The sequence below is a fragment of the Nestor notabilis genome, unplaced genomic scaffold (assembly GCF_000696875.1).
Source record: "Nestor notabilis isolate BGI_N333 unplaced genomic scaffold, ASM69687v1 scaffold34091, whole genome shotgun sequence".
NCBI lineage: Eukaryota > Metazoa > Chordata > Aves > Psittaciformes > Psittacidae > Nestor > Nestor notabilis.
Genome location: NW_009913911.1, coordinates 1 through 16,189, shown reverse-complemented (window position 1 = coordinate 16,189; position 16,189 = coordinate 1). Strand labels below are relative to the sequence as shown.

The following is a 16,189-nucleotide window of genomic DNA, read 5'->3' as shown; positions in this document are numbered from 1 at the left end:
CCTAACTATTCTATGATTCTATGATTCCCAGCCTGACAGATTCCTATCCAACCATTAGCCCCATTTCTGAAATGAGCCTAATATTTTTCTGTTCCACAGGTAAGGAGAGGTACATTTAAAGCTGTACAGTGCTGCAATTAAGATAATCAGTATCTTAACTAAGTCAATGTGAATCCTTTAGCTATTGTGCTATTTAAAATCTGAAATAAGGTGTAAGAAAAAAGCATTGACTTTTTTATGTTTTAGTACTTCACCTGCTGATATTGCTATTAACCAGGCCAAGATAATGAACAAATTATAACAAAGTAAAGTCTTGTTAAACAACTTTTTGAAATGGAGCTTTGAGTATTCATAACCCTGCAGTACTCTGTGGAGTGCACATCCATGTGCATGCCCCATATTAAATAGTGCTGGCAGTAATTATCAGCAGTCATAAACCAGACTCTCCAGCATTTGTATCGTGTAAGGTCTGCCAACATTTCCTCTTCGTTAGGCACTATCTGCAGCGTGTCTATTTTTCTTGGTTTTGATTTGGTACTGAGGAAACTTGCCAAAGCGAGAAAAAAAAAGGGGTAAAAAGCACAGCACAGCAGATCTTCTTTTTAAAAGAAATACCAGCCTCTGGTGTCAGGTGCTGTGGTGTGCACAGCACTGCTCCGAAATTAAAAATTAAAATGCCTGTGCTATTTACATAAAAGATACCACAGTCACACAGTATGCTGCACATTGAGTACTCCACAGAAAGTAAACAGTGATTCAACCGATTAAGGAAAACACTGGCAAGAGTCCATACTTAAGAGCAAGTATGAAACTCTTGCTCAATTTTTAACAGTTTAATAATGGCAAACTAAGCTTAATTTGGTAGACTGTAAAGACTAGCTATGAATGCTTAATGTATCAACATTTTGCTTAGGAACTGCTTAGATTTGAAGGATATTTATTTCTACTAAAATACACTATGCTCTGTCCTTCCCTACCAATTTTCAGAGAAACTAATACCATTCCTACCCCATTAAATGTGAACTCAAGCATAGTGGCAAGGTGATTGTCAGACTCATGTGTGTGTCCACCAGAGTATTCTGGTGAGAAAATCTAAGATTTTTCCAAGTAAGAGCAAGATGCTTCAGAGAACAAGAGTATAGGTAAGACAGAGCCTCAATCTGCAAACACGATCGCATATAAGTAGTACTAACCAAAGCTCTGCTACTCAAGTTGCTACCCGTGAGGCATACATGGAAAATACAATCCAAACGGACAGGGGCTTGCTCATATTACAAAACCAGAATCTATGGTTAGCAAAATAAAACCTCAGCTGTTTGTATTCCATGAAATGACTCTCTAGCACTGCGGAGTGCATATATTTTTGTGCTCAAAATATATTTCAAATTCAAATTCTATTCTCATTTACTTACAGCTTATAGAAAACTAAGACTCCGTATATTAACACATGCAACATTTGATTTCTCATTCTTAAACTGTCAGGTCTAAATTTTTGCTGAATTTGCAACGTGGCAGCTGCTCGTGTGTTTTGTGGTAACACCGAAGACGCTATTTTGCATACTGCATTCCATTACTTGCCTGAACGATATTTTGACTTCTGGTAATCACCCCTCAGGCATAATTAAAAATATAAATAATTAAAATTTATAATTACTAAATTTTAAATTCATATTTTTTTTACAGTTAATTTTTTTTAAATGTAGAAATGCATTGCTAAACTTACTTTTTGCTTGCCTCATAAACATCCACGATATTGGAGAAGAGGTGATGGCTCTCCGTTTTGGTCATTGTGCGGCTCAGTTCCCTGGAATTTTTAAACATCCGGATCAGAATCTCCAAGCTCAGCAAATAAGAATGCTCAGAAGATATCACTTCAAATATCGCCTGCAAAGTGGAGTGAGGAAAGAAAAGGCTTACTATGGACTAGGCTTGCTTTTTTTTGTTGTTGTTGTTTTGTTAAAGGAAAACGCGGAGGAGGGGTGCAAAGGGAAGTTACTGGATGTAAGATAGCAATTATAACATAAAAATTCATTTCCATGATAGCTGCATCATTTACTTACAAATGAGTGATTTAATACCAGGTGGAAAAAAAAACCCACAAAAAAACTTTTTAGAAAAGTCTATATTCAGGCATTTCAATGCAACTGCAAACAGAGTTTGAAGGAAAAAACCTAAAACTTAACACCAAGTGCAATCACTCCCCATTCCTAATCACGAGACATGGGGTTTGGTGGTGAGTGTTTTGGTTTGGTTGGTTTGTTTTTAAATTAAAAACCATGTCTGTTTCTGTGGTCCAGTTGGAAGCTTCTATCAATCAGTCATACTACTGTTGACCAGACAGTATTTGCTTTAGCTCTTTTTAAACAGACGTTGCTGAGTTATTTACTTGAAAGCATCTTGGGTAACTGAACTCTGTCAGCACCTGCAGAACAGCAAAATTTTCCTTTGCAAAATTCAGGCTTTATTCATCTATCAGCAGTGACACTTTGTTACTTTTAAAGCACCAAGTTCGGAGCAGGCACCAGAGAAGCCGAGCTGCAGGAGCTATATGCAGCAGAGCCAGAGGCCTGGAGGCAGAGCGGACAGGAGTGGTGGCAGCCACCATCCCTTTCAAAGACCAGGGACCAGGCACCAGAGAGGAACCTCCAGCAAATACCCTCTCCTCCCACAAACAACTCTGTTCTATCACCCTACCGGTTAAGGAGTGGCCATGGTAACTTCCATCAGCTGGCTGACAGCAAACTTTCAATGGACTTTGAAATCCACTTACTTGTTCCATGGGAAATGCTCATCTCATGTAAAAACTTATCCAGCTTTTAGACATCTTTCACCTCTCTAGGCTTTATGTGCTGTTGAACTAATAGAGTTCTTGTATGTACATACATGGAAAAAAAATTTCCCTAAGCCCTTTTGTCAACAGCTCCACCAAGTCACATTTGTCATCAGTGCTACCTTCCAGGCATTACTAACACAGAGTCATACCATCAGCAGAGGTAGTAATGTAACTTTGTTTTTAATGTAACTAATGTTAATACTTGTACCTGTAATTTCATTAGTTATTTGCAACTAACTTCTCTAAGCATTCTCAAACCAAAGGAGAAATTTACTTTAAATGACACACTGCAGAGCTGAGTATTTAGAAAGGCTAATGTCTGTGGCTCTATAAACAGAGGAACTCTCACAGCTGAAAGTCTGGAGAAGGAGTTCACTCAGATGGTCTTACGCACACGCAACAGAGAAATTCTGCTCTTCCCTGACCAGGTAAAGGCAAGGAAGACTATAGGCAGGTTGAAGGCAGTCTTCCTGAGTATTTCCAACCACCAATGAGACAAACCATACTGGGAAAAAAATGCAAAACATCCTCCTAGGGACTTTTGTTCATAAGATTTCTTAGAGAGCTCAAGCCTAGTGAATTCTGCTGGTGTAACTAAGGTAAGCTTTTGACCAAATACAATTTCTCTTGGGTATCCTGAATCTCATTGTTCCCAGGTTGTGCTTTGAAAATTATTCTTGCTTTTCTAAACAGTCTTCCTCAAAGAACTGAGATCTTAATAATCAAATAACAAGTTTTGGGTTTCTTACAACAAAACAACAAAAATCTGTATTAGCTGAAGCCTTAAAGGTTTATGTAGTGTAAAGATGACTGCACTCCACAGAAAACCTACAGGGCCATTATACACACAAACAACAAAGGTCTAATGTATAGTACCAGTAGTCTCTCTATCTTATTACCTACCTAAAAAGCTGAAGGGATCTGGTGAAAGATACAGCAGCAGCTGGGTAACAGCTACAACATACTATGTATTATTTGCAAGAGTCAAAACTGCTGCACAAGGTTTGCAAAGGTGATGCTTAAAACCCTGTTAAATTGCCTGCCAACTCCATCAGCCTCAAGAATTTATAGAGAACATACAGGTTGGCCAAACTCCAGCGGCAAACCTACCCACTGCTTGGCAAACAATGCACAGAAAGGTGCCCCAAAAGGGTATTTTGGTCTCTGCCTGGCAGTTATGTTTCCAGTCTTCAGCCTCACTGTGCCTCTCTGCCAGCTATGCTCACAAAGAAAGGATTTACCTAACAACTGCTGTAGAATTCTACACCTCATTTTTTTCTATCCAGACATTTTTCAACACAGGAAAATAGGCAAGGTCTCCTATCATTGTTTTGGAGGGGGTTTATTCATGCTTTTACTGAGGACCCTCATGGACATCTTTACAGTTTGGTAACAGAAAGTCATTAAACAAATTCAGAACTAAGTCGGACAAAGAAAGATTTTTTGCTTCTAACATGTGATGAAGGGAGAGAGTATCATCTTACCATGACCCAAACACATTTTGGAGAATAAAAAAGGATCAAGAAAACAATCTTGACTTTGACATATACTAACTACACCACCCCAGCTTCTGAATGTGGCATTTACCAGGCACTTGCTAACACTGTTTATGAATGACATCTGAAACCATTCTGTGGTTCACTTGCCTGATAGCAAAGGTAAGCAGAGGTCTGAATCCTGATGAACAGGAAACACTTAAGAGGCCAGATGCATACTGCAGTTTGTATACATATGGCACAGTTAGAGTTCCCAGCTTACAAGAAAAGATCAAAAAGTATTTCAGTTCACATCAGTCTGTCTATTCTTTAGACAAAAGATGCACAGAGATCCATCTAGCTGATGTGTTCTGAAAGATGGTATGTGTATGAATGCATGACACTGACATTTAATCAAGGTAGAAAGCAAACATTTTTCTGCAGTGACAATATGTTATAATGGCAAAAATAATCTAATAGGCTCTAAAAAGCAATTATAAGACTAGATGAACAACTGATAACAAGCAAGTTAAAGAAATACAGCAAAAGGAAAACTTGGTAGTACAACTACATCCTCAGAATATTTATTTAGACACCCTCTGAAAGAATGGGCCTCTAACATTCAAATAAAAAAACCCTCAGGCTTGAAAACATTTTTGATAACATTGAAGACTTTACATTTAAAAGACATCTACAGAACTTGTTCTCTTTAAAGGGATGTAAATATAACTCCAGGAAACATAGGCTAAAGGCTCCTAAAGGATATGACTGAAATAAATGCCTCACATCTCAAAGCTTCCCAGCAGGAGGAGACAAAAGCAGGACACATGGCCTGAACTGCTGCACTGCCTTTTCCCCAAGCAAAAGAAGACAGCCAAGGAATGTAGTAACACTATAGAAGAAAAAAATACCAAACCCCAAAATGAACAAACCATTGCCTAAATCCCATGCATGCGACAAGACGTTTCTGTATTTCAGGTATGAACACAACAGCTGTGGGTCACATAGCTAAATTAACATTCAAGGCTTGCTATATATACTATAAGCTTCACAGAAAATACCCGTCACGTCTTACTTGGCTATATTCACTGAGGTATGTCCTGAAGAGAAATGAAGATACTGGAACAAATTACCATGTCAGGAAATGCTAGTGTTTCTATTAAAAAACAAAAAGCAAGCAAACAAACAAAAACAACACAAAAAAAACACTAAACAACCTGGTTTTGTTTTCCCTATTAAGGACATACCTCAAGAACTGCAGGGATATAGTTCGCTAGGTCAGGCTATTCTTTTCAACACCTCTCATTCATTTTGATATAGCCCCTGTAAGTAAGGAAGGAGGGTAAAGCAGATCAAGTGGACAAAAGGAACAAAGAGAGAGTAAAGCCTAAAGAGGACAAAAGGAGCAAAGGGGAAAGAGACAGAGAGAGATAACTACATCAGTAATTGCTGCTATTGTCTGTACTGCTGCCAGCATGGAAGCACCTACTCCATTTCAGTGTGAAAGGAAAAAGGTTAGTTACACCAGATACACACTGCTCGCATGTTCAGAGTTGTTCACAACTGTTCACAGGATTAGTTACAACTAAGGGGAATTGTAAAAAGCTGCTCTTTGTTCCTCACTGCTTTTAAAATTTATGTGCCACCTCCTACCCTCTGTGAACACCAGGTTAACTGTACACCTTCCCTGGCACAGCACAGTGACTGCTGCTGCCCAGCAGCCATCAACCAGGCCACATCTGCTGGAACGAGCATACCTAGGAACCACTTCTCCTGCAAGACCCACAGGATGTTGGCAGGAGACCCGTGGCAGGGACATATGCACATCAGCAACACACAGGTTTTGTTTATTTATTTTCCCTAGGGAGAGAAGATACTTCACTCTAGGACAGGAAGCAGCATTGTCTACTTAACAAATAAAAAGTATTAAAACAGGCATGCAGCACATCCCTAAACAATCAACCAAAACAAATGTGTTACTTCAAAAAGTACCTCCTGTCTTTTTCTTTCTTCCTGGGTGATCGCTTCTGATAATCCATTCTTCTTTACCTAAAATATATATGTATAAACCATTAAAATTCTTAACACCTTTTGTAGAAAAAAAAGTGATTAAAAAAAAAAACCAAAACCCAACAGGGCTATCAAAACATCATAATAATAATTCAGCTAAAGCATCTATCCACTTCAGAAAGAGAGCAATGAACCAGTGAAATAAAAAAGGTGAGTCAAAACCACTTGTCATTTGACTTACCAAAAACCTAAATAATTTCATTAAAAACTACCATAGAATCATACGACACAAATATAGAACTGCTGCAGCAAAAGCATGCACAGTTAAATAACTGTCACCATTCACAACATCTCTGGATTTTACACACGCACAGACTGAAACTGCTTTCTCCTTTCAGGATAGATTTCCTGACACACACACATCACAAGGTTCATTTTCCAAGTCAGCCTGAAATGTCTCAGTGTATTCATTTGTTAAACACACCTAAAGGTGTAGACACCTTTGGTGTTGTCCAAAACATTATTCTGGAGGAGCTCCAGCTTTACCCTAAACAGACATGATCAAGTCCTGTATTTCTATTCTCAACCCTACAATGCCTCTCCCCACTTGGCACCCTAGAGCCAGATCAGCCAAGACAAGCCTGACCCAGCTCTCCATAGACAACCATCAGGAGCTGGAAACATAGCCATGTTTTCCACAGCCTGAAGCCACACACTCAGCTACTAAATTCCACACTAGAGACCCCTGAAGTTTATTTGTTCCTGGTGCAAATTGCATGCATTATGCCATTTAAGAGGAAAACATTAAAAAACAAACCAGAAAGCAAAACACCAAGGAGGGACTGACTTTATGCATTTCTTAGAGGAGTGTTGAACATAGAACCTCAAATCAGTAGGGTCATGTGCATATGGCACAATGGACCTGGGGAGGGGAGAAAAGCCACTGTACTGCACTACACATGTGAAAGATACTGTTCTATTTGGGGAGCAAATGTCATGGGACATGAGACCTAGCAGATGCATTTAAATTCTCTCATTTCTTTCAGTTTTCTCCAAAAGTTTCTAATGTACTATTGTGAAGAATGTCGTCTTCTTACTCTACTTGTTCCCTGGAATTTTAAAGGATATATTATTTTTCATTTTATTCCTGCATACCAGGCACCACAAACTTGGATAGCAGGCTCAAGAGTAAAGATGGCACAACATTAAGAAGTGCTGTGCTTTGGTTTGTGTGCACACCATAGTATATACACACATGTATATACCTATAAAACCAACATAAATATTCCAGTGTTTGAGCAATTTTTCTTCTGAACACAAGTTACAAATTCCTGTGCCAGTGCAAGCATACACTTCTGAATACCAAGCAAGAACTGATTAGATGCCTTTCTACTACACTCTTAAAGTACCTTTCAATCAACAATCTGAAAGCTTTAAAACACTCGCTAGGAAGTACACTGTCACTTCTTCCTGGATGCAGTGGAAGACTTTTCTAAAAATATGCCAACACAGGAAATACCTATGAACATATCCAAGATTTCAATGCTTCCCGTTAATACAGAAACAGCAAATTTCCCATGAGGTCAATATGACAACTGCAGTATTCTGTTCAAAAAGCTGTAGCTGTGTTTTGTGATCATCATTTTGTCATACATGGGTGTGTACATACAAAGTACACATTAATGTAACACATTAATAAACAAATGGCTCAACCTCATATTCTTAATCAATAGTAACACTTCCAAAGAGGCCCAAATACGGAGACTATTTTTGTCATACTCTATGAAAGAAAATTAAACTCCTATTTTTGAGGTGTCCAAAATGTTTTAGCTGAAGTAGCCTAAAAATCACATTTGTGATACTGTACAAACAAAAACTTAATATAAGCTAAGAACATAACCAGGAAGAATAGAAGAGGCCCAACACTACAGCTACTAATGTCTTACTATCACACTGGACTGCTGTTTTCCAGCAATCAGTTTTGACTGATTAAACTACAGAGATAAGGAGGAAAGGGTAAAAGAACAACAGGTTAACTCCATGGTTATGTAAAAGAAGTTCCTCCAGAATAGAGAGGTGCTGCAGTGGGGGAACTCACCAGTAGTAATTCTTAGAGAAATACAGTTAAGCAGTTGCACCATAAACCAAGTTGAACATCTGCCCTTTGATACTGGGAGAGAAACAAGAGCTAACACAAAGATCTGCCCTGAAGATCCCCCACAGTAAAACCAGGTCGTTTTTGTTTGATACCACAGAGACAACCATGGAAAGATTAACACTGAGTAACTTGGCAAAGCAACTTGCAGCAGGTTTCTAAATTAATGAGAAAAATCACAACTGTGCTTGTCCCAGATGAGAGAAAGAGATGATCAGAAAAACAACACATAAGATGACCAAAGCTTGGGTCAGAGAGACAGCAGCTGAGAGAACATGCAAAATCTCAAGGCAGTGCTACATAAACACATGGAACCTACCAGGCATGAAATGGAGGACTAAATCCTAAAACACCATTCAATATTAAATATTTCTATAATTATGAGCATTACCCACGCCATGGGATATCTGTTTCCAGTGCTAGATCTCAAGAGTATTTGTAATAATCACAGCAACATTGACAGTAGTAACGAAAACTGAACGTGTATCATTCTCCAGGCTGGATGGTAATGTCCTGGAAAAACAGACATTTAAGTTCAAAGTCCACCAGTCTGATGCAGAGGTCAAACTCTGCTACAGGTTGCAACCAACCCAGGAGGAGGTTGCCTTCATGGGTGAGGTCTCCACTCATGTAGATAGTAAAGACCTGAGTGGACACAGTCCTGGACAACTTGTTCTGACTCACCTTCCTTGAGCACAGGCAAGATGAACTCAAGAGGTCCCTTCCAACCTAACCGCTGCTGTGATTCTTTGCATGCACAATAATGCACACACTCATTATCCACACCCACCAAATGCTGCATTTGTTGGAAAGTAAATACATTCAACATAATGCACAAGTTAGTATCACTGCCTAGGATCTGCTGGAAATTCTTCAAAAACATCGCAAGATTCTATTGGAATACATCTTGGAAATACACTAGTCATACTCCCCAAATTAAACTTTTACATTAATAGATTTATTAATCTAAGGTTGGAAGGAATAGAGATAGTAGATAAGGTAGCTCCTTAGATAGCTATCTGCTTAGCTACTGCTAGCTGTCTGATCTGTAATAGCAACCTAAGGAGGAAGAGGGTCAGAGAGAGAAATATGAAAGGAACTGGGATTAAACAGCACCTTTAAATGTTCCCTTAAAATCTCAGTTTCACATGTGTGAATACTTTATATTAGTTTGGTCTCATGACAAATTAATGGTTTTGAAATTATTATTACTATTACTACTGAATAGCATTCCTTCCAAAGTACCTCAGCTGATGAACATTTAACTGGTAGTTTGCCTAGGAGGCAGAAAAAAACTCAAACCTAGTTGACTTCCTTATAAACAAACATTTTGTAACATTAAGCACATCATTTTTTTTCATTAAGCACATCTTTTCAAAAACGCATTCTCCTGCCTTCTTTATAATTGTTGAATCAGAGGGATTCATATTTCAATATCTTAAACTGCAAAAGGTCATCAACATCTCTAAGACAGCTCTTCTAGACAATCTAAATAGCCTTAGAAGATCTTGCTGAGGCTGATTTATATAGAACATACACAGCCAATGGCCCCAGCGGTCAAGTATCCTAGGTGATCATGCCATGTAATAATCTTTCTTATACCATATACAGAGATGAGGTTCTATGTAATTCTACAAATTACATAAACAAAACCCCCAAAAAATCCCAAATGCTTCATTTTAGGGATATCCGTCCAGAAGTCACAGAAATGATCAAAGGATAAAATTAACCACAGAAACAGTGATTTTTTTACAGTTTCTTTAGTCTCATAATCATGCATACAATGAAAGCTTGTGAAGTATTAACTAGTATCATTAATTTGACAGCTTATTAGGAGGGAAGCCACAAAGGTTACTGTACTGATTGAAACAGCAGAATTCTACTTTGTTTAACAATGTTGCTAAGAAAAAGCCACTGCAAATCCTTCACAGACTGTGCAAAGGATAGCAGAATACCACCATCTAAAATAGCTTCCATTAAATATACACAGTCAAACCAACTTGAAGAGGGTTTACAGCTATTCAGAACAATTCGGCACAAACTTGTTTGTAACTAACGGAAGCTTTTCTTTAGTATAATTCACCCTTTCAGTGAATTCACACAAACACTTCTCCCCCTCCCCCCCAAATGAATCAGTAAAGTTGTGTCTTTGCCAAATATAGGACCCTAAATTTAACTCTCTCAATTGCACAAAACCAAACACCAACAATTGATCAGGACTTCCATATTGTTCTTACCAAAAGAAAAACAAAGTTTAGCAAAAAAAAAAAAAAAAAAAAAAAAAAAAATAACAAAAACCAGGACTAAATCCCATTTAAAATTTGGTCTGCACTGCTCCAATTTATTGAAAGCAAACTATGAAGAACTACAAAGGAACTACATGGATTTCACTCTGAGTTCACACGCTATTAGGATGTAAACATGTCTTTTTGGGCTTTCTGACCATAGGTCATTCAGAACAGCCAGACACAGCACTATGCGTGCCTGTGAACCGTAACTTCCTAAGGACCTGCACCAGTAGAGCTGCCAACACCCCCAGTGCAGGCCGAGCCCAGGCAGCCACCTCCACTGACAGTGGGAAGTACAAAGTCAGGGTCTCAAATTCAGTGTGCAAACAAGAGACATGCTTGATTTTTTTTTTGTCCAGCACAGTTTAAAAAGAAAAAAAAAAAGTATTTTAAAAGTATAAAACTATTAATTCCTTTACATTTCAAAGTTGTATTTAATTTCATCTTAAACTATACTGAGGTTTTTTTCTTGGCAATTTCAATCACATACTCCAACCAGTCTGCGGTGTGGCCACATGAGCCTACAAACACCTATGCTAGAAAAAGGGAGGCATCAGTTAACCAGAGAAACTGATTCTGGCAGGAGCATCAGTCTATACCTACTAGAATGGACTGCTAAAACACGATTTATGCTTTTCTTAAGCTGTTGGAGTTACCTTATATAAAACCTAGACAAAAGCTAAATGGAGACCTCTGGATTTGGATTAGTAACATCTGAATAGTTGTAAAGTTGTGGATAAAAAAATAATATTCAGAGACATCTTATATTTTGGAAGGGAAAAGAAGGTGGCAAACTTCATCCAAAAACTCCAGTAGCAAGTAAAGAGATTTGCTTCAACAGATTCTTAGATACTTTGTCTGGCTATGCGATGATCAAATACTCACAACGGACAGCTGACTCCATGTTGATCTCAGGGGCTTATAGTGAAAAACAATCTTTTCATCTGATTTCTGCTCTCGGGGTTCAGATTCTTCATCAGAATCTATGTCCAAAGCTTTTTCTTTATAGTTCTGATATAACACAGCATCTTCTATAAAACAACAACAGTATGTCATTAATTGCTAGAAAGTTAGCTTAGTTGTTTTCATAAAAATTCTAAGTAACATCCAAACAATCAAAGAAACCAAAATGTCCATGTGCCGTTCACAAACTCCACCAGACAAAGATAGTATCTTATTTAGGATGGACAATGGTGCAGTACCGTAACAATGGATCACTGTACCGCTACCAAAAAGATCCACACTGACTGAATTAAAGAACAGATGTGTCCTTTGTCAAGAGAAAACAGAAAACAATTTTTTCTTCCTTGGTTTGCTGTACAATGTTTCGTAATTAGCCAGCAGTTCAAAAACAGAACAAGTGTGTTAGTAGAGCAGAGTCACTAATCTGGAGGTCTAGCTATTTTAGCCTACCAGACCATTGTAAATCCACTATTCATACTGACTTTGTCAGCTTTAAATTACCATATTTGCACTGCACTAAAAGAAGGTAATGATCCAAATTTCAGCAATTTGGGGTCAGGTTATTCCAAACAGAAACTTCCCAGTTTGCTTGGATAAGCGGGAGGCCTATGAACCTTGAGGCAAAATACATTCATTATGTATTTCAGTATTAATTCAGTAATTATTAGTTCAGTATTAATATTATTAATTCAGTAATATCAATGGCAAAGAAACGCAGGTGTGAAGCATACCCTTTCCATTTCCCAACCTCATTGACCACACACCTTTTTGAAAAGCAGACAGAAAAGGACAGAGAAATTCGAGGCTAGAATAACAAAGATTAAGTTGTTAAGAAAGCAAACTCTGAAAGGTAGTTTAGAGACAGGTCAGGATTTGGACAATAGCTGATCTTCTCCTACAAGAGAAAGGGGAAAGAAGTGAAAGGTGTAGCTGCTCCATGCACAGCTGCTACTCCTGAGGTCTTATGCCAGGCTGGCTGGATCTGTTTCACCTGTTCAGACCATACAGCCATGGCTGAGCATTACACAAAGTCTGGCCTTTTGTATTTGTTCTTTGGAATGTGTCTGTACAGTTTATACACTTTTAAGACAGGAAATTGTGTACAGCAACTAAGTTCTGAGAGGCATTACAGAGAAAGTTATTAGTTGGGATCAGTCCAAGATAGAAGGGAGCCACTGGAAGAGAATCTAGAAAGTGTCATTGGGAGATAGTGTGAGAAAGCCAAAAGTAAGATAGGGGGTGATGCAAACAGAATAAAGTGGAATGTTTTGAACAAAGAAGAAAAAGAAGGTAACACAGTAGCTGAGATGACCTTAAGGATGCATCTAGCAGATAAAAGCCAAGAAAGTAGCAGTTGTTATAATGAAACTGCCATGGACTCATAGTCAGGAAAGATTTTTTTTGTTGTCAAAATACTGGGAAAAGCAGCAAACTTGGCAAAGCCCAGAATTAATGAGTAACATAAAGAAGAAGATACATGGACAGCGTTCTTCTGACAAACTTGAAGCTTGTAACAAGAAGAGGATTACAAAGTCAAAGAATTCACCCTAGCACCTTTGCCTTACAAGGAAAGGAGAGAAATAGCTGCATGAACCATAAACTAAGGGAGCAACAATTCAGGCATCTGCTGCAGGTTATTACCCCAAACCCATTAGCTGATGCACAAAAGTTACGTCTTGCACCTGGGAAGAGTCACCAGGAACAGGCAGGAAGGCAGTGCCAAAGGGAGGAATAAGCCTCATCCATGTAATTCTGCAGAACTGTCAGGGCTGTGATGGACACATTGGTCAGTTCACCTGCTAGGAGGGACACGAGTTTAAATTGAAACAAAGACCCTAAACCCCAATTTTTAGCCTGCTGTATTCTTTAAAATAGTCCATAAAGTATGTCTAGAACCAAAGTTATGGTTCCATATTTTAGCCAGTTTACTAAAAACCAAGATACTTAGCCTTTGACTACGTATGAAAGAACTGTGCAAAATGATCCTGAAGTTCATTTCTCTTGTGACTGAGCATATTATCAAGTCTGTACAGAAAAGAGCTTACCTTCCCCATCGAAGGTCCCTTGTCCTTTCAGCACTTTCTTCTGATGATTTTAATGAGAAAGAGATACATACCCATTAAAAGAAGAATGCAAAATAACCAACAGTAACAAGAGCTTCTGTTTTATTTGATACTTAGGCACCAAACTGACAGGCCCTAATCTATAATCTTCTGATGTTGGACAAGCATTAATGAAAACAATTGCTTCCATGCAGAAGGTGAAAAGCTACTCTAGTTTTTCTTCTCATGTGCACTGTTTATATGTATTTGTCCCAAATGCTTCATTTCCTACATTTCAAAAGCATTGTATACTACTAGCTTTACAAGGGTTCAGTGAACCCTCAACTTGTCCACTGTCACTGGGCCTTCATACGAGGACATAAGGTGCAGGACTGAGCAGCTGCCACTTTCCACACACTCTACAAATAACAGCCACATCAAGTATTCTGTAAACTAATGTTAAGACCAAAGAAACCCCTGAAATAAACCAGCTCTTTTGGTGCAACAAGTCCTATGGTCTAAGAGGTCTATTTTAAAAAAACATTACCAGCAAAAAGAGTTTAGGGTTTAAGGACAGGACAATGTCATGTCCTCCTATTTTTCACACAGCTTACTGTCATAAATCTGCTATCAAACCAAAACAAACCACCTCCCTATGCTGTAGTAGTTCACAATTTGATCAATTACTATTTCACCACTTGTAGCATTTTCACAAGCCGTGATTTTTAATTTCACTGAAAATTGTCATAGAGCTGATAATTACTTCAATAGCTACAGCATTAGTCCTCAGCATGGAGTACTTTATTACACAATTCCAAACTCTGCAGAAATCTACCAATACATTCTTAAAAGTAACAAATTATAGTTAAAAAGAAGGAATACAAGATTACTATATGGTATGTTCAAGTAAAAGAATATTTTCAGGAAGTCTTTACAATCTGAATATATTAACATTCAATATAGATCTGCTATTCCTATGGGATTACAACCAAAAATTACAAACAGGCATTCTGTATTTACTTGCAGGCATTAAAATTAAACTACAAAAAGATACCTGCTGAAGTGGTCTCTATCTCTATTTTTTTCCAGTTTTATTATTACTTTCTGGGAAACAGATTTTAAAACATCAGCTTGACTGTGAAAGAAAACCTCGATGTACTGGGGAATCCAGCAGGAAATGCAAGCACGAGTCTTGGAGCTGCCCAGATTTCAACAGTATCATGTCCCTGAAGCCTCTGCCACTTTACTTTGAAAGCAACACTTGCAAGTGATCTGCGAGACTCATCCGTAACATCCATAAGAATTTCGGTGGTAGCGAAAAGAAAACTGAAAAATCCCCAGCATTTATAGAAAACAGACATTGCAAATCACACTCCAGTGTAACCTACACCATGCCACTGATCAGCAGAACTTACCTTTATCCTTCCCAGGCTCGAAAATTTCTCTTTATCTTCAACAACTGCTTTGAGTACGGGCTGGGACATTCTGTTCTTTTTCTTAACATTATTAGAGCTGTCGAAGTCCACGCCGCTCACCACCGCTCTGCGGTAGGATGTTGATCTCAGGCCGCGACGCAGGGTCCCTGGACTGTCCAAGTCACCCTCAGCCTCCTCCTCAATGTCAGCAACCAAAGGCATGCTGAGGCTCTCCACCATGCTGCGGACCTTCAACACTCTCTTGCTCATGTCCACATTCTGGCTGTTGGCTTTACTTGTCACCTTTATTTCAGAAGCCAAACTCTTCGGAATGATCTGCTGCGTGCCCACTTTGAGAGCGGCAGGGCTGTTGGTGCTCAGGATGGCAGGCTGGTCCTGAGGGGACGCCGGCCTCTGAGGAGGGACCCCTTGCTCTGGGGAAATCGCATGGGAAACCGACGACACTTTCTCTGGTATTTTGGAAACCTGGCTGCATCGCAAGGGCAGCGTTGCCGCATTGCTGTTACTCGGGGAAAGCGTGTTTCCAGCAGGTGAGGGCTGAGGGCTGCCCGTGAAAGCAATCCGCTCTCGCTGCGGTGAAAGTGCTGATTGACTGGAAATCCTCAGGGGACGACCCAGCTGGCTTCCTGGTGAGGTAATGGTGCCGTTGGCAGTAACACCGACAGGACTGTTCGAGACCACAGAGAGTACCTGTGAGGATCGCTCAGGGGAGACCGCTTGACAGGCTGGAGGCCGCACTGTCCCGTTGGACACCGATCCCATGCTGGAGCTGAAAAACAAGGCGCCCCTCCGGAGCGCTCCGCCGCCCGGGCAGGTGCTGACAGTGCCGGCAGGCTGAGTTACGGTGAAGGTGCACCTGTCCTCTAGGGGAAAGTCGGTGAAAAGCACCCCGTTGGGGCTCTGGTACGACTGGGGCCGAGGTTTGTTCCAGGCACGGGACTGCGGACGGGGGGTCGACCTCCTCCTCCACCGCGGCGCCGCCTTGTC

At 39.4% G+C, this 16,189-nt stretch overlaps 1 protein-coding gene across 1 annotated transcript; it reads right to left on the bottom strand.

Moving 5' to 3' along the window:
- Window positions 1-1,723: 1,723 nt before the first annotated feature.
- LOC104400953 (rho guanine nucleotide exchange factor 26-like) lies at window positions 1,724-16,186 on the bottom strand (the record flags this gene model as incomplete). The annotated part of the gene is made up of 5 exons (XM_010023412.1): window positions 1,724-1,884; window positions 6,301-6,357; window positions 11,647-11,792; window positions 13,770-13,809; window positions 15,182-16,186. Coding segments are annotated over 5 exons (1,409 nt in total), but the record flags the coding sequence as incomplete, so codon positions are not given.
- Between the last annotated feature and the right edge of the window lie 3 nt (window positions 16,187-16,189).